This window comes from Pholcus phalangioides, unplaced genomic scaffold (assembly GCF_987345545.1).
Source record: "Pholcus phalangioides strain wild (caught in Gottingen) unplaced genomic scaffold, Ppha-v1.0 ptg000021l_1, whole genome shotgun sequence".
NCBI classification, from domain to species: domain Eukaryota; kingdom Metazoa; phylum Arthropoda; class Arachnida; order Araneae; family Pholcidae; genus Pholcus; species Pholcus phalangioides.
The window spans coordinates 12,604,088-12,623,838 of NW_028301614.1; the positions used below are offsets into that span (position 1 = coordinate 12,604,088).

A 19,751-nucleotide genomic window follows, 5' to 3' on the forward strand; every position below is an offset into this window, starting at 1 on the left:
TCTACAGAAAGGCTATTGAAATATACAAGCACTAAAACAGCTATAATAGAAGAGAAGAAACTTTGAAATTAAGCAGATCCTGGACACCAGCTCTCATAAGAACGAGAATCTGCCCCTTCAAGATTGAGCAACAGAATGATGACAACATCCAATCAGATAACGTAACTGCCAACTTTTGAAAATGAAAATTAGGGAGATTTTTGTGCGGACCCGTATTTTATACTAAAACCACTCCCTAATAAATACAAAAGGGATTTTTCCAAATAAAATAGGGATTTTCCTCACATAAAAGTTAAAAAATAGGGAATAAAATCCCTACGCAAAAAAACAAGTGAAATTGGAGGCCAAAACTTGAATGGTGATCTAAAAAAAATATTGTGTTCAATCAGAAACGATGTAAACAAACATTCTGCACGAATGACCCCAAAATCATCAGAAGATGAAGAAAAAAAACGTCAATTTTTGAAGAACATGTGACTTTTTGTGACGCTTGATGTGTTTTTGATTTCACGTGGGTGATGATGTCAGTCTTTCCACCATGATCGATGTTTATGTCCCACTTGTACAAAAAGAAAAAGTGCCTTTTTCTGGAATGTTTGATGAAAGGAAATTCATCGGAATAAGTATTTTTAAAATTGATTAAATCTTTTTTGCTTATCAGTATTCATGTCTTGTTATCGCACGTACGTAGCTTCAACAAAAGAGAGAGTTTTTACCACATGCGCATCACTATAATCTTCAATTATTATCCAAGACTATTGGTTGCTAAGTTATTTCCCTGCACGATAAGACAAACAACTTCTCTTGTTACCATCAGGGGGTTTGTAAAACTTACTTAAAAAAGGAATTTCCCACTATTCGCCCATTTATGACGTGTAATGTCATTTCGAAAGGGGGAAGAAAATAGAGGCAAAAGATTTTTTGCTTTACAAAAAATTAAAGGGATTGTTTTCAGAAGCTGGGATTTTTTTCAAATGAAGTAGGGAATTTGTTGGGGTTTTTTGGGATTTTCGTAAAAATTCGGGAGATTTGAGAACTTTTTGGGAGGTCAAGAGATGAAGCTAAAATTCAGGAGACTTGGCAGCTATGAGAACTCCACATCTCTCGACCAATCAGGTTCTCCCACTATAAGAACTGTTTTCAATTTGCTGCCAGCCATAGGATCAACTGACCAGTCACAGAACAATAGTGTATGTCAAGCCACACATGTACATAAATACAACCTTAGACTCTGGAAAACTTGACTTTTGATCCAGTTTTATCAATTCTCCTGATGATGCCAACCACTAGTGTTGGGGAAACGTTGAGAACTAACTCAATGGACAACAGTCTTCGAACCCGGACAAACAATTTTCATCAAATGATGGCCACGAAAATCTTATCAACTATATACAACCCCTTGCCACCTTATTTGGATGCCTTTTAGGCCAATGGCCTAATATCCTGGAAACACCTTTCAAGTCATTGAATGCTGGCCATGAAAGCCTCAGACAATACCATGTGCCTTGTTAGCTAAGCATCCTGTGTAATATTACTGAGTATCTCTATTTTGATATTTTTAATTTTCTGATCTACCCAAAATTTTATTTAATATAAAAAATTCTTGTGCAGCATCTGTTAATACGTCAATTATAAACTCATTTATTTTCACCTAAAACTTTCTTGGCTAATGTTGTATAATCCAGAGTTTTAAAGAGTATTTTCAATCAAAGCAAAACTGGTAGCACTTGATACCTTAAGCATTGTTTTGCATGTTTAGATACAGCTTTAATTGCAAAACCATTGCATTATAAATGCTAGTAAATGTATTATATCATTGTCAAACTTAATCTCATTCGTACTTTTGTACTAAGAACAAGTTATACGAGTTTCTTGAATATTGTATACAATCAGCGCTGCCAAATTAAAGGACATTTTAGTCCTATAAGTTAGTATTTTAATTGCAGGATATATTCTTATGTTTGCACAATAAGGGTATCATTTTAAGTATATCTCGGTGTTTATCTAGATAATTTAATAGTAACACAAATCAATATTACATATATGTCGCAAAAGAACTTTTTAAACACATATCTTTTATAAAAAGAGCACAGCAGATGTTTATATGTAGGTCTATACATATTATATATCAGTTGAAGAAATTTTGGAAGGTTGAGAATCATCTTGAATTGAAGAATATCAAATAGTTCTATAGTTTCTCCTCCAGCTTTTATGTTCTGCATTATTCAAATTTTATATTTTATAAGAAAAAAATTGTATAAAACAATATATTGTCCAAAATTCTGTAGAGAGCAGAAAATTATTTTACAATCGTATTAAGTATTTTTTGTATGGCATAGCTACTTTAAACATCACATGCAATCAATGTGTGTATTTTCAACAAGAATTTTTATATTTAAAAGCTATATTTGAGGTTTATGAATGAGAGGGTTTTTGACGTGACCGTTTAAACCGCTGTTTCAATCGTCAAAAATCTGCCAACCCTGTCTGAGTTAGTTGTGACTGTCCATGTATAGTCCCATTCAGTGTATATAAGCTCTAAAGAAAGAGGTTCGTTCCTTCCGTAGGGCGGTATAGTGCACTTATAGTTGCCCATAGGCAATAGACCGGAGTTGTACTCGTTTAAAGAAATAAAGTATTTAAGATGACATCTGATCATAAAGTATTTAGTTATAAAATAATGTTCTTAAGTCAGCCACCTCGTTGGGCAATTTGCCTGTTGTGGCGTTGTATTTGTATTTGTAAAAAAAGAAATGAACTTAAATTAAATGATCTAATTCTCATATTGAATAAAGCTGTGCATTGAAAAATCTTATTGAATGTTTTAATGATCACATTGTTTAGTTATTGTTGTTTTTGTTAATTTAAATTACTCTTGCTTGTAATTTTTCTTACAAATAGTGCCCACATGTATGTCAACTGCTTTACAGACTGACCAAAGCTGAACATGTGACAGCATACAGGATCAGATATCTTGTAGAAACACAGTTTCCAATGGTGAGAGATGAGTTTCAGTCAGTTATGATAGTTGTGTATCAAGTTATCGCATTACCCTGCATTATCTGGCATGACTGGAAACAGCAAGGGAGACCAGCCTGCTAAGAATATTCATATTTTCCAACATGCCAGGAAATTTGAGTCACAGATTATAATTCTGAAATATCTTTATCCCAAGATTCCATTTAATTGGCTAAATGCATACTGCAGGGTATGAAAAATCCCAGGTTGCCATGGCGACTAAAAAAAAATAGAATTGACACCTAAATATTTTATGTGGTTAAATTGGAACCTAAGGGTACGGTTTCTAAATTCCCAACATATGGAGCCTTCAAGAATAGGGAACGGAAATCATATGTCCCAAGAATTCTGGAAATTCACAGTGGACCCTGTTTATACAACTTTAATTTATGATACTTTCTCATTTATATGGTATTTATGTTTGGCTTGAATTATTTTTTATACTTTTTAATATTCAAATATTTCATTCATGCATTTTCACTTTGACTCGAATCTTAAATTTTGGCAGAAGAGTCATTTCACTCAATTGATGTACGTGGGAATTTTTGAAATTTCAAATACATTTAATACACTTTGGATTTTGGTTTATAATTCTTAACAATAAATAAAATGGCAAAATCTAATATTAAAATTTTGTAATGATAGTCAATATACTTTTAGAAATCATGTTCAAACTCCAGTAAAATGTCAGAAATAACATTCTTCATAAAACAACTTAAAAATTTTCATTCACAGATTACAGGATGTAAAAACGCAACTGTAAAGTAGGCGCAACTTCGATTCTAAGCATCATATAAGCAAAATAAGGCCTGGTTTAGAATCACAAAAAATGGTGCTTTCGTAACAAATAAAAAAAATAAACCACTATATTTTCTTCTAAAATGAGGTTTTAAACAGTCGGATACCTTCATTGATATAGATACCTTCTATTGATTTAAAATGTTTTTCCAAGGCTAGTAAATTAAAATTATTTGGGAGAGTTTTTTCTCTAATTTTTTAGAGTTATCAAAGTTAACTGCAGTTTTTCTGCAGTTATCAAATGACATTTAATTTTTTTTTCTTCTCATTTTGAATATTCTAGATCTCTCTGCTGGAGGTAAAGGGCACTATGTCCATTTTCATCAATATCAGGAAAACGCTATTAATATGCAGTGCTTTCGTCACACTACACATAGGTATAGGGATGCTAAATCGTTTTCAAAACAAATAACAGATATATTAAAACAAACTAGCTCCATAGAGAGACATACTGTACAAAAAAAATTTGTTCGTACCTAATCATTAATGTAAACATGTAAAATTTCCTTTTTGTGACATGGTGCCTTTACCTCTTACATATAAAAATTCAGACTAAGCAAAAAAATATATATATATCTTTCCTTTTCTATAGCTTTAATTCCACATATACTTGCCGCTATAATATTTTCATAACTAGGCTGATCAAATCTTTACACATCCTTTTGATAGAAGTAATTATTCATGTTTTTTTTTGCACAAAATAACAACTGGAGAATTTCTCCAGATTTCATTTTTGAATCTCAAGTCCCCAATTTTCATCTTGCATCATATTCACCCCAGACTATTAGTCCCTACCTCAAAAACGTTTACTTGTTTTTCCATGCAATCACAAATCATGATAAAAATTTTTTGACAGTGCTGATTTGTGAACATTAAAGACCATTGGCTAACCTCCTTGTAGCTCTGTCCAAAATATCAACTCAAAGACAGCACCTTCCCCTCTTCTCTTTGCAAACATTTGAGAGTTGTAGTACAACTGTGAACAAATTATTCTCTCACTTGTATAATAGTGTTTTTGGCATTTAAAAAGTGGACAAGACACTTAAAACAAAAAAAAGTAAATGAAAAACACTCGAATTACTCTTTCTTCCCTAAAGTAGGGTTGTTTCGGACCCTTGTCCAGCTGTGCATTTTCATCCCATACTGATCTTTAACTGTCTTGAGCATTGCTTAAAAAACAGGGTGGTATTATGTCAGGGCTATATAATGTATAGCCTCTGGAAATCCTCCTGTTTTCTTCACATTTTTGGCCTCTCTACTTACAATTGTGAAATAGCCTGACATTGTGATGTGGACGGGAAAGTAAAAATAATCGAAGAAATCACAGAAGGCGTGGTGCTTCCAAGGAAAGTATCTACCTAACTCTTTCTACTCAAAATGCAATGCTTCTTCTTAGATCATATCTCGTGTTCCCCAAACCAGGGTTGTCAAATTTGTTTTCTGGGTAGATACTCATTTTCCCCTCAGGGCTGGGTTTTTTAGGCTAACAGGTTTTTTTGGGGAATACTGTTTGTTTTCAAAGGAAATGTGTGGTTTTCAGGTTAAAATTTTAGTTTCAGGTTGGTTTATGTATTCCAAAAATTGCTGCATAGTGCAGTGTTTAGAATACAGTAAAACCTCGTTAAGTCGTCACCCTGATAAGTCGTCATTTTTCTTGACCCTTCCTGCTCACTTAGATTACAATGTTATTAAACCCTCGTTTACTCGTCGTTAATTTCGGTTAAGTCGTCACTATGAAAAAGTTTGAGAAAGAGGAACAGACTCCATTAAAAAAAGAGCTTGTTAACAGCATTGCTATATGCTTAAAAGTCACCATAAAATCCTATATACCCACACGGAGCAGTTAAAGTAACGAAGCTGGGGAAGTTCATTTGCCAACTAAGGTTTTTGGAACATTCAGGAAGCTAGATCTCATTTCTGCCTGGGCTCCACTAGAGAAACTGGACAAACCGCGGTACACCCAAGCTCTGTCGCAAGAAGCAACGTAACAACTTCGAGGGGGGGGGGCATCTCCTGCAAAACCAAAATTTATTGATATGTCAAAGATTACATATAGTGCAAGGAAATCAAAAATTATGTAAATCGAAGAATCAAATTAATCAAGTCAAAGCATTTAGGTACAAGATTCACATATTAAAATATGTTACAAGAAACCGCAAACAGAAAATGTTACCATGGACCTTAGTTTAACAAATATACCTGATATGTAACATGTGATAAGCATATCCACAAAAATTATTGCTTATTTATAATAATAATTTTTCACACACACACACACACACTTTATCATAAGTTTTATACAGGTACATCAGACTTTCATAACTGAAATATCAAGAGACAAAAATAACATTATCTCATAATGAAAAGAAAATAACTTTTTGGGATTCTTGAATTGAACATTGGTGACAAACACCTTCAAGTGAAACAGAAAAAAAAGTATAGTTTTTCCTCCAAAAATAAGACATGGCCAGAAAATAAGCCTTAGCTTGATTTTTCAAGATCCTCATAATATAAGCCTGACCCCGAAAATTTGCCTGTTAAAATCATCAGCCAGGTGAGGGCATTCTGTAGGTCTGTTGCTATACATGACAGGTTTTCTTTTATAAATTAATATACAATAATATTGACATTTGTGTTTAATGATAATTCAAGTTATTCTGTAGTTTTAAGTTCCCAAAAATGGCTGATTTGAATAAGTGAAAAACACCTCCAGAGTAATGAATCCTCAGAATGACTGCTATATCCTCCTCTTAACCAGATAATTTTTTAATTATTACTGCTCTAAAAATATTTCAGAATTTAATTTAATGAAGCAGGGGTGTTCTTTAACAGTGAGGAATTCAAGAAAAAAAAGAAGCATGAGACTTTAGCTCTTATAAGTTTGGGTTCAATTGAAAAAAGAAAAATGTTATGGTTCTGGTTATAGCTAAAGGTTTCATTTTTGATGGATCAGGACACTTATGGGGATACATTTTCTGCAGGGTTTGAAAAATTTGGAGAATAAAAAATTCTGAAGCCATTCTGATTTTTCAGAATTTTCTTTATCAAAATGCATTTATTTTACCACAAACAATCTTCTTGCTAAAGTTCTGCATACAACTCAAGGTTCAGATACAATTATGCAGAGGTGGGTGTGTTTGTGTGTGAACAATTATTCCTTTAATACGATTGAATAATCGACGTGCGTGTACCCAAAATTCCAAAACGAGCACGGCTATACACGTTTCGGAACTATATGAAGTTCCTCCATCAGTAGCAGAAACAAAGAAGAATCATCATCAAATCATTCCACATCCACAAAAACACAAACCAGTTGGTCAACGACCTATCTAGCACATCACCCTTCTCAAAAATCTGGCAACAGTTTCTACAATAATTGTTCTTCTCCATCAGCATCACTATTACGTTCTCGGTTGCGATTGGCTCCACCATTTTTCTTTTTTCCATCCTCTTACTCTACTCTTTTGTTGCCGGTTCATTTTGAATTTGACACTCTTCTACAACAGCGAGTAACTCCCACTATAAGGAGTTTCAATATTTTTCTTTCTTCTTTGTTTCTGCTACTGATGAAGGAACTTCATATAGTTCCGAAACTTGTATGGCCGTGTTCGTTTTGGAATTTTGGGTACACGCAAACGTCGATTATTCAATCGTATTATCAAACCCAAAAGGTAATTCATTTCTAATTATTCCCTTGTTGTATGGTCAATTTTATTGATCAAATACATAGTTTAACGTGCACCAAAAATATATATTTAGACATAATATAAGATTTACACATAAAGGATGTATATTAGGGTGGGTCGGAAAAAAAAAAAATTCAAATTGCTATATAGTGCAGAAAAGTTGCCTCCTGTAATAAAAAAGAAAACAACGTAAAGAATTTAAAATCTGTTGACATCTTCCGGTCACGCATCATACTTGAAGTTTATAAAAATTGACGAAATTGAAAATTTTTCATAATTTTTTTAATATTACTTAAAATTGAATGATTGATAAGCAAAAGTTTGTTATGCTTATTTTATGGTTCAATAAAGTAAAATAAATTAAAACATCATTAATATTTCAATGTTTATTGGTCGTGCAATGTGTTCAAAAAACTGGAATTGACCAAATTTTTGCAAGTTTCATTGTGCAGCTCTTCGCATGCTTTGTCAAAACGAAATGACCCAGAACTTTCCATGATGAGGTGGCTGCACATCGAGTTTCACCCACACCCTATCCAATCAACCACCCAAAGTAGGAGAGTGTGTGTAATTTACATTATAGTTACCAAAATTGTCTAGGATTTAGAAGTTTACAGTTTCTTCTATTGTTTCTTTTCCAAGTGTTCACTTTTAAAGTCTGACTTTTGGGAGAAATTAGGCATGGCTAATTTTGATAACAGTGTAGAATTGGTGTAGCTGTCTCTAGCTTCATCTCCACATACAGTGGAACTTCGATTAACAAGCTTAATTTGTTACACCAACGTGCTCGTTATCCGAATAGCTGGTTATTTGAACCAAACTTCCCCATAGGAAATAATGGGAACTCGAATAATTTGTTCCTCAATTATTCATTCACATAAAAATGACTAACAAAAACGGCATTCAATCATTTTTCGGTCATTTCCATTTTTCAAACACATTGCGCGACCGATAAACATTGAAATGTTAATAATGTTTTAATTTATTTTATTTTATTGAACCACAAAATAAGCATAACAAACTTTTTTTCTATCGTTCAATTTTAAATAATATGAAAAAAATTAAGAAAAATGTTCAATTTCGTCAATTTTTATAAACTTCAAGTACAATGCGTGACCGGAAGATGTCAACAGATTTTTAATTTTTTATGTCGTTCTTCTTCTTATCAAGAAGGCAAGTTACATATTTTGAGGTTGTGGAAAAAGGAAATTCAATTTTTCTCCCATCTTGCCTAAAAAACCCGCCTGGGCTGTAAGTGAACAATTATTCCCTTATTGTATGGTCAATTTTATTAATCAAATACATAGTTTAACATATGCTAAAAATATATATTTACGCATAATGTGTGTGTGTAAGATGTACCCATAAAGTATGCACATACATGTTTAAATTATATATTTTGAGGTTATGGGGGAAAAGGAAATTCAATTTTCCCCAAAAAACCTGGATTTTTTGGAAAAACCTGCCCGGCCACAAAAAAACCCGGATTTTTTACAACTCTGCCCCAAAGGGGCTCATAAAATTCTCATCTGGAAACCCTATCTAAGGCTACGGACACACGGGAGAGTTTTTCTGCTGGATGCAAACCTGTTTTCGAGCAGCTTTTACCCCCTGATCACACAAGAGCGTATTTCGGACGCAAACGCAAGTTTTGTGACGTCACAGTGCCAGCTCCTTATTGGTTGTCTGTCTGCCTTATGACCATTACGACATTATTACCACAAGCAGACGCTGCCCCTTCGCGAAGGGGCCAGCCCAGTTGACCCGGTCAATGTCCGAAATTCAAGCTTTCACCAGCCTCTATATATCGATTCCTATAATTTGGGGTCATCGATACGTTGGCGTATTTTTTCTGATAATTATGGCCATTTATAATTAGTTTGTTTTAATCGATTTATTTAACTAATTTGTTCTAATTAATTTAATTATTTAATTTTAATTTTATTTAATTTGTTGAAATTAATAAGCTATCAGTTAATTTTAATTAAAAAAAAACCCGATTTTTTTTTTAATGATTTTTTTCATACCCTGGCCCGGATTATATGCATATGTGCATATACATTTGCATATTTTGGCCCTTTCAGCATTAATGCATATAAATGCATAAAATCAAAGAATTTTCAGAATAAGTGCATATTTTGGGTTTTAATGCATATCTTGGCATTTTTAAGTGCATATTTGCATATTTTGTCACTTTTTTAGTGCATATAATCTGGGCTCTACTGATGAGTATTCTGATGAGTCTGAATTTGAAGGTTTTTGATTGAACTGTAAATAAGGCTATTGTTTCATAAATAAACAATAGTCTTATTTACAGTGATTTTATTACAGTGCGACCATTAGTTAGCGTATCAATGGACTGAGTATTGAAACAAAAGTTTTTATTCTTATTTTTTTAAATCCTGTGTATAATATGCTGCAGCGGATTATACGTGGGATTTTTTTTCTTTCTTCAAATTTCACATGTGGATTATGTGCCACCGCGGATTATATGCAGGAAAATACGGTGCAATAAAATGGTTGATATTTTTAAAATACCGAATTACAACCATCTCTATCAATTCATTAAATCCTACCTCAAGAAAAAAAACCCTGAAAATTCTCTTATTTTATGCATTTATATGTATTAATGTATTAAAAGGCCAAAATATACAAGTGCATATGCATTTGCATATAATCCGGGTTCTAGTTATAATAATCAACTCGCTCCAATCAAATGCTCCATTTCTGGCAACAAGAAGAAATATGGGGGGGATAAAAAAAAAAAGAACCACAGCGTGATAAAATTCTCGTGTGTCCACCGCACTGACAAAAAACACAAAAAAAAAAATGGAACCAGTTGCGTTTTTGTGTGTGCAACCTTGAGAATGCACCTTTTGCACGGGGAACGCATGTTGTGTGTGACAATTCTCTGTTGTCAATTTGACTGCAGTTTTTTGCTTCTCCCGCTTCACGCTCGTGTGTCGGTAGCCTAAGGGCAACACAAAATTCTCAGAATTAATGTCAGTGTGTCCACTAATGGGGAAAAATGTCGCCAAAACCATAAAAAGTTGGAGGGGAAAAACTGATTTTGCACAGTTATTTCCGGGATAAAAGTAGCTCCTAAAAAATCATGTTGGTGTCTAATTTTTTCCCCCAATTCGTCATGCCCAGGCATAGTAACATTCAAAACGCTGGTGTCCCTAGATTTTACGGCATGCTGGCTAATGCAGGTGAATGCTGTATTGAAACTAAATTCAATTTCAGTGCCTTTAAAATTGCAGTAAATCTTTCCAGCTCAACTTTTGATTACCTAAATATCAGGGTTGTTTGGTTTAAACCATAGTTTTAACCAAGTGGTTTTTTTTTTTAAAAACCAGGGGATGCACCACCTTCTGATTCTTAATAAGAAACCGCTTCTTAACTATGGATTTAATCTTTAGTTAAGAATTGAATAGAATTTTACTACCACATTCTTAACTAAGAATCATTTTCGTTCCATAATTAAGAATCAAGTTAAGAACCGAGGCTACCCACTTCTTAGCTCGTGATTCTTAGTAAACAATTTTTTTCTTCCATGCGAGATAACTTAAATTATTTCTTTAATAGAAGTTTTTTTTATGATTCCTATTTTAAAAAATGGAGAAAAAAAATTTAACAATGCATTTTTACTTCCAAATAAGAAATTCGTCAGACTTTTTAAGTTATATCGAAACGTTATCTGAAGGTTGTGTGGGAGAGTTGAAAAGAGTGTTATACAGCACATATATGTTGATAATAGGATAAAATATTGAATTATTTCTATAAAGTTTGATAATTTTTGCTACTATAGTGTAAGGATTCACTATATTGTACATGTTGATTTAAAATACTTTATTATATAAATTTATTACTATTAAAATTACTATTGGTTAAACTTTACTATTTACATCGCAGTCGAGTATGAACACATCCGGACATTTCGAAGTCTCGACTCTCTCTGTTCATAGTACACATATACATACATAAATATACACTCGCAGCATCCACAGCGACAATCATGGATGGCTAACGCCATCTGCTGGGCTACTGGTTGCTATACAATAGTATCGCTACACTACATTCATCACATTTGCCAGTGATTATGCATAATTCTCAAATTTTCAATCCATAAATATCATGATCGATGAGTCGTAAATACAGTTTTTTTTCATATTATGGGAACTTGTAGATTTGAAAATTCCTATTAGTTTAAAATGTGAGGGAAATTTGAATATTTCTTCCACAAAATATGTGAGATAAAGCTCTAATCGGCCGAAATATAATTGTACATAAATAAAAAAAATCATTATTAACCTGCTGCTGCGTTTGTTTTTTTCACATGCTTCGGTGTACGTAAAAAAGCCAACATTACAGGAGCGATGACCATTTTGAATATTGATGTATTATCTGATCACTATTCTTTTTATTTGACCACAAAGCAAATATGCAATACATGTACAGTACCACGTTCATTTCGACAATTAATTTAAAGAAACATGAAGCTTTTATAAAAATTATTGTTAGTCTTGTAATGCTTCGCTTACATACATAATATAAACACAACCATGACTCATTTATCGCATTAACTATGGTTTGACGATTACGCATAATGACCTACAAATGTGATAGTTTCACGGTATAAGAGCTAAATTTATCAAACTGACCAAAATGGCCGGTGATTATTCATATAATAACAGCTCTTTATCACTTTCACCATAACATATATAGCATAGCCCCTCTTTATGGAGGGTGGCAGGTCCATCCCAGTGAATGTTGGATGAATCTGGATTCGAATCATATCTGATGATTAAGTATGGATATGTTTGTTTTTTACTGCAACATGTTAAAAACAATATTATGTATTTATCATTTCTTCTCAACCACATTCACATTTGCTGAAATAATCTCCATCATTTTTTCAGGTTATCGTCGCTCTAAAATTCCTTTTCCTCTCCCCCATCTTGTCAACAAGTTGTTGTTAATTTTTAGCTGGGTGCTGATTGGTCGATGGCAAAATTCCCCAAAAGGGGAATTTTTTAGCCTGTTCATCGTCATGTGACCTTAAGAATAACTTTTAACAATCACACTGTGGTTGCATTCTGAGCTCGAATCTTAACGTAATTCTTACGAGCCGATTCTTATGTATGGATGATTAGTTATAAAAGTAAAAAATCAGAGGGTGATACACCCCAGTTTTGTTTTGTTTTTTAAATCAAATAAAAGTTGCCTAAATATAATTGTTTTCCATGAAAAATATCATATTGGTTTATTATTAGCCAAAATTTTTCATTTTTACCAAATTTTATATTCTCAGGGTACATTCTGATGGTATATCTTTAAATGGCATAAGATGGTATAAGTGGTTTTTTTTTTCAAAAAGTCTCATAAAGTCTCCTGAATATGTATTTTTTTCATGTAAAGTATCTTAGTTATTTAAAGTTATATACAGAAGCCAAAATTTCTCATCCTTACCATATTTTCTAACCTGTGGCTACATTCTGATGCTCTATTTTTTGCAAATTCATGAATAAGGATTGCATCACACATTTAAATGTAGTGGTGTATTATCTCATAGGATTTCTTTTTCCCTTCACAAAGAAGCAGCAACAGTAGTAACACCATCATGCTAGGGGCAGGTGGTCCTATAATCCAATAAAGACACCAGCTGTCCTTAAAGGACAAAGACTAGTGTACTAGTAGTTACATTACCTCACAGACATTTTCATTTTCTTTCCCATAAGAAGTAGCACATCTCCTACTATACGGGGTGATTATAAAAAAACTATCCTGACATATGGGCCCCTGACGATCATACCATTCACAGAAACTGAATGAAATTTTGGCATAAGGTATTTTGAGGTATGCGCTCAAGAATGATATGGGAAACAACAGTGTCACTCTAACAGTTACGGTTACAGTGAGAAAATTTTGAAAATATCAAATGGCAACACCAAGTTTTTTGTATTGGAATGCGATCTCCATAGTGAAAAACACTAAATAGCGTTGGAATGACACCTGTAGCATGAAAATCCCCGGAGCTAGGCAAGGAAAAAGGACTTTGCCGTGCACCAGAGCATTAATGTTCGTTTCATTCGTCACACCGTTTCTTCGGCTGAGATCTCAGCCTGATTAGTCCTCCACAAGGTCAAGTGGAAAATTTGTGAAACACAATAAAATGCTTTATTTTATGCTGCTTCTCTGTCCTTATTGGTTGTCCTCACTTTTAGCCTATCTACCGCCGGTGATTTTCATGCTACAGGTGCCGTTCGAACGCTATTTAGGGTTTTTCAAACTGAAGATCACATTCCAATACAAAAAACTTGGTGTTGCCATTTGATATTTTCGAAATTTTCTCACTGTAACCGTAACTGTTAGAGTGACACTGTTGTTTTCCATATCATTCTTGAGCGCATACATCAAAATACCTTATGCCAAAATTTCATTTAGTTTCTGTGAATGGTATGATAGTTAGGGGCCCATATGTCGGGATAGTTTTTTTATAATCACCCTGTATATCTCCCAGTCTTAATATTCAATAGTTTTTTTTAATACTTTAATGGTTAAGCCCTGTTAATCAAGGTTCTACTGTGTAGTAGTAAGAAATTTATGAAAAATATAATCAGGTATATACAAACAGTGATTATAATTAAAGTTTTGATTTCAAAACTATACAATATATACAACTACTGGTCAGAATGACTTGAAAATTTGCATGGATACTCTCGAAACAATGGAAATTTGGCAAAAGAAAAAAGTGCAAAATGTGCAAGTAGATGATGCTGTACTTGTCCAGCAGTATAATCTATTTTTTTTGCAACCACATCATTTCAGCACTTCCACAGCATCAGTGTGTGAATAGAACAACTTTTATCAAGATGCACATTGCAATACCAGCAAAGCAACTGCTGAAGACCCATTTTGACAATAACAGGATGCATCTTAACCCTTGCAACTTCTGGCTGTGGGGGCATCTCAAAATGTTGGGATGCCATTGGTGAATTGCAATCTCCAGTGCATCTCCTATATGTTAGAAGCTCCTCAGGAATATTAATGTGCGGGCGCGTTTGGTTTAATAAAGGGGAAATGCAAGCGCATCCACATCATGACTATGGCATACTCTTATCTGTTGTTGAAAAATAATTTTTGTGCTTTCACCTCAGAGCCAGAACATGGTGGACAACATATTTAACATTTCTTGAATAAGTTGTAGTTATTTGTTCAATTACTTCGTTTTTTGTGATGTTTCCATGAATTATGAAATTGTGCAATGCTATAATTATCATTTTGCCATGACTGGCTATCGTTTCCATTCTGCAAGCAATTTTCCCAAGTGTTGAGTGATGTCATTAATTTTACATTTTTAAGTATTTTTCATCTTTACGAAATAAAATTCCATTTTTTCAGGAATATTCATGTCAATTTTCAAGTCATTCTGACAATCATTCTTTTTTTACAGCGTTTTGAAATCAAAACCTTAGTTATAATCACCCTGTATATAGTAAATCATCACTAATTAATCTACATTATTTATGCTTCATTAAATACATTATATTCACCTAATTTTTATTATAGTTTTTTGCAAAATACCTTCCTAATTAAGTGTACTGAAAGTAACTGGCGAAAAAACATCTTTATATTATATGATTAACATTAAAAGAATTTTCAAACACACAAAGTAATCCATTGAGTTAAGCAAAAAATAATTAAATTGCAAAAGTTGGTTTTTGTTAAAATGTAAGAAATATTTATTGATTAATTAAATAGGATTAATTAATGAGAATAGTGTTAATTACATAAACATTATAGTTTAATTAATTATTAGAAGTTTGAATGATTTTTCAGAAATTTTATTGTTTTTAATGTTAATACTATTTTTAAAAAACCGGTATAAACCAAAACAAAAACTTTTTTGGTTTAAACCGGTTTTTTTTTTGGTTTTTTTTACCAACCCTGCTAAATATACTTTTTTCCCCCAAATACTCATGAATAAACCTTCAAAACAAGTATTTTATTTAAAATTTGAGGTCTATCGATGCAGAACTTTTTGTGAATGGTATTAGATCTGTTGTTAATAAGATAAGAACAGCTTGTTTGACTGTTTGTTCCCAATGGAAAGTTCATCAATGCTAATACATTGGATGTTTTGAACTAACTAGCTGAAATGTTGTGTATAGTGTGAAAATAAACTGCAAAGTTCCCAAGACTTAATTAAAGTATGTAACTGGTTTTCAGCTATTTTTTCATGTATCCAAAACTAAATTAATCTATTATTCATTAATATTATGTAGACGGTTATTAAGTAATGTTTTCCATAGTATGGAAAACTGCTCTATAAAGCTGCTTAACAATTGTTTTTGTAATCCTCTTGAACAAGTAAATTCTATCAAATGTCTTGGTGTTTAAATCGAGAAGCTATCCATACTTAGAATAAGACAACCATAAGTATTCTTTATGGGCATTGTATAATATATAATATTTTATCATGTGTATATATTGTTTATAATTTTCATTAATTGCATTTTGAATTGGGTTGCTGTATTTTTGAAGTATATGACATCCATATTTTTATGGGCATCTTTTTCTCAGCTACCTCGTTGGGCATTTTGCTTGTTGTGGTGTTGTGTTTGTATTATGTTGATTCTAACCTTAAATGGTATTTTCATATCACAAAATTTCACAGCGAACTCTGTTATTTAAGGTATAAATTTTTTAACCACAATTTTTATGTCAGTTCCTCTTTCCTTTTAGTTTCGTACTACTAATTTTTTCACTCTCAATTACTCTGCCTGGGGCAGTGACTACATTACTAACTTAAACCCTTTGATCACTTTGTACAAAAGAATAATTAGGCTGAATAACTATAACAACCATAGTACTCCCTTACTGGAACTTTTCCATTCTCTAAATATTTTACCACTTCGACCTCTCAATTTCTCAAATCAGTACTTATTTTATTTAAAAAACAACATTTGTTACCTCTGAACACCTTTCGTTCTTCTGCAAGAATCAACTCCACCTATTTACTTCCTAGAATCTATAAAACAATCGGTAAGAAACACTTTCCATATCTTGTCCCAAAATTCTATAAGTCTTTACCTAATCAACTCCTTAACAATAATACTTCATTACTAGCCTTAAAAAAATTAAAATACTACCTGTTTTCAATAAATAATATTTAGTTTATTTAGGTTTAATTTCCCTCCTATAACTTCCCTTTTCTCCCTTACTATCACATATGGACCTACTTAACATTAAAAATGAAAAGTTACCCTTTTTTTTTTACAATCAGAATATTATCACCATATGCCTGCGGCCATTATTATTACTGTGTTTAGTTTTTTTTTTCTTTTCTGTGTATACATGTTGTGTTAATTTATTTATCTTTTTACTTATTTATATGATTCATACCAAATTTTTAATTTGTGACTGCCAGTAAGGGTCATTTGGCTTCTTGGTAATTTTTTCCAATTTCTCTGTGTTCCGTATTTATGCAAATACAACGCCACAACAGGCAAATTGCCCAACAAGGTGGCTGACTTAAGAACATCATGGATCCCCGAGCCATTTTTTGGAGGCCCTACCTACTACTGCTACACCAAACATGCACACACCTCCCCCCCCCCCCCGCGGGACCCCCCAACGAATCGGTACATGCGGGAATGTGCGTGTACGTGTAGTGAAACCTGACGTGAAGTTTTTTGTTTCTCTGTAATGCTTGTTATGTGTAGTACTGCCATCTGCCACCAGTTTTTCTAACTATGAGTGAAGTGTTATGATTGAATGATTTACCGTTGTAGGACTGTTGCTCTCTGTGGCGAGACTTTTTAACCGGGAGATCGGCTCGCATTTGCGCCTTGAAGTTGGGAACCACAGAAAACCAACTTCAGCCGACCACCGCTGTGGGGTTCAAACCCGGATCCTCGCATCGCGAGTCCGTCACTATAACCACTCGACCACCACAGCGGCAATGAAGCATTTCTCGCTAATAAAGTGGTGTTGCTAAAAATAAAGTCTGTCGTTTTGCTAATTATCATTTCGAAAGAATCTACTATTTATGTATTTTAGAGGTTTTCCTGAAGAAATAAAATTTTCTTGTTAAAAATGTGCAAGAAGGCTGTGTTACCTTTTACAGTCAAACTTGCTTATAACCAGGGTTGTTTGGTTTAAACCATAGTTTCCCAAACTTTTTGTTCCATCGCCCCTTTCTTCAGAGAAATTTTTCTCTCATCGCCCCCCAACTCAAGTGAACCCATAAGATCCTATGTTATACTTGTGGCTTCTATCACCCCCTTGGACATTTACAAAAAAAAACACTGGTTTAAACCAAGTGGTTTGTTTGTTTTTTTTCAAAAAATTACATAAAACGCGTGAATATAAATTTTCTTTCATATTAAGTTTCTTAGTTGCTGAACATTATATACAGCATCAAAAATTTCTCATTCTTACTGCATTTTCTTACTCTGTGCTACATTCTGATGCTCTACCTTAAGCAAATTCATGAATGAGGATTGCATCACATATATGTGGTGGTGGTGTATTATCTCATATTCTTTTTCCTTCACAAAGAAGCAACAACAGTAGTGACTTCACTGTCATGCTGGTCTTATAATCCAAAAAGAAACCAGCTGCTCCTTAGGGACAAAGACCAGTGTACCAGTTATATTACCTCACAGACATTTTCTTTCCATAGGAAGCAGCACATCTGTACAGCATTGTACTGTATATTGCCACCAGGCTTAATATTGAATTTTTTTTTTTCATATTTTAAACAATACTAACAGTTAATCAAGGTTCTACTGTACAGTAGTAAAAGCCTGAAATTGGAGCCAGTTCGTGAAGTGGTGGTGATCCCTGTCCAAATAATTTTCAGTTAGAAATTCCTTGGGATATGGACTGGATCACCGTTTGGTTAGGCTGTACAGTAGTAAGTGATTTATGAAAAATAATCGTCTATATACAGAGTGATTGTAATTAAAGTTGTGATTCCAAAACACGAATAAGAACTGCTGGTCAGGATGGCTTGAAAATTTGCATGGGTCCATTGCATGAAGCAATGGAATTTTCTTTGGCAAAAGAAAAAAAAAACCTTTAAAATGTACAAGTAGATGATGCTGTACTTGGCCAGCGGTATAATCTATTTTGCACAACCACATCATTCCGGCACTTCAACAGCATCAGTGTGTGAATAGCAAGGCTGGACAAATCCCAGATGCTGGGGTGACTAGAAAATCGGTTTTGGCGCCTGAAATTTTATATGCATTATTGCTAAAATAAAGTATAAGTATGAGACAATTTTTTTTTTGATTTTGTAATAATGTGTCTTCCAAAAAAACATTACTCAGGAATTTTTCTTGGGAAAAAACATGCTTCTCTCTTAACGAATTTGGCTGGCACCTACATTTTTTTTTATTTGTCCATCCCTGGTGGATAGCGCAACTTTTATCAAGATGCACATTGCAACACCAGCGAAGCAGCTACAGGGTTCCCAGCAACCTGGAAAGTCAGGGAGAATCAGGGAATCAGAAAACAGTCAGGGAAAGTCAGGGAAAATATTAAATATTTGTCAAAAGTCAGGGAAAATTTTGAATTCTTGGGAAAAGTCAGGGAAAATCTGAAGGGGAAAAAATCGAAGAGGATATATCTACATTCAAGTAGTTTATCTTCACCTTTTTCCATAGAAAATTATTTTTCAGATACCCTAGGGGAGAAAAAAAATTCCTTATCAGCATTCTCCTCCAGATCCCCAACTGAGAGATGTCTTATCAGTTGAAGGGTGGGATTTTATGTACTGGAGAATAATATTGGCCAAGGTCACTGAATCTGCCCTCCAAGTAAATAGATGAAGAGATGTAGAGGAGAAACCAAAGCCCCTTGTAACTCTTAATGCAGCATTGGGAGAAACCCTCCCTTCCATTGTTGAAAACAAAGCCAATACCAGCTCTAACTTCTTTTCTCTCTGTTCTGAAAAAACATTTAATCCTCTTGCTTTTTTTCCTTTCCTGTGAGTAGAGAACCTTGCAGAGTATACATGCATTTTTCATTCAAAAAGTATCCTGGATTTTCAAAAAGTTGAGTTGATGGGTATACAAGTGACTTCAAGCTGGTAGCTAAACAATCTGCAATTTATTTAAGTAAGTCAATTTTATTCTTCAGTTGTGCTTTTTTTTTTCTTTTTAATTGAGTGTTTGCTTCAAAGTAGAGATGTAAAATTCTTGTGAGTAATATTTAGGAGAATATTCTCTGGAAGGA

The 19,751-nt window shown here is 33.4% G+C and overlaps 1 protein-coding gene across 2 annotated transcripts in view; it reads left to right on the plus strand.

The window, feature by feature from the left end:
• LOC149070646 (centromere protein I-like) overlaps positions 1-19,751 on the plus strand; it is a 111,229-nt gene that overhangs the window by 36,514 nt on the left and 54,964 nt on the right. For both annotated transcript variants that reach the window (XM_089248963.1, XM_089248964.1), the window contains exon 6: positions 2,902-2,997. In XM_089248963.1, coding sequence (XP_089105089.1) covers positions 2,902-2,997 — 96 coding nt within the window. The remainder of the gene's footprint in view (positions 1-2,901; positions 2,998-19,751) is intronic.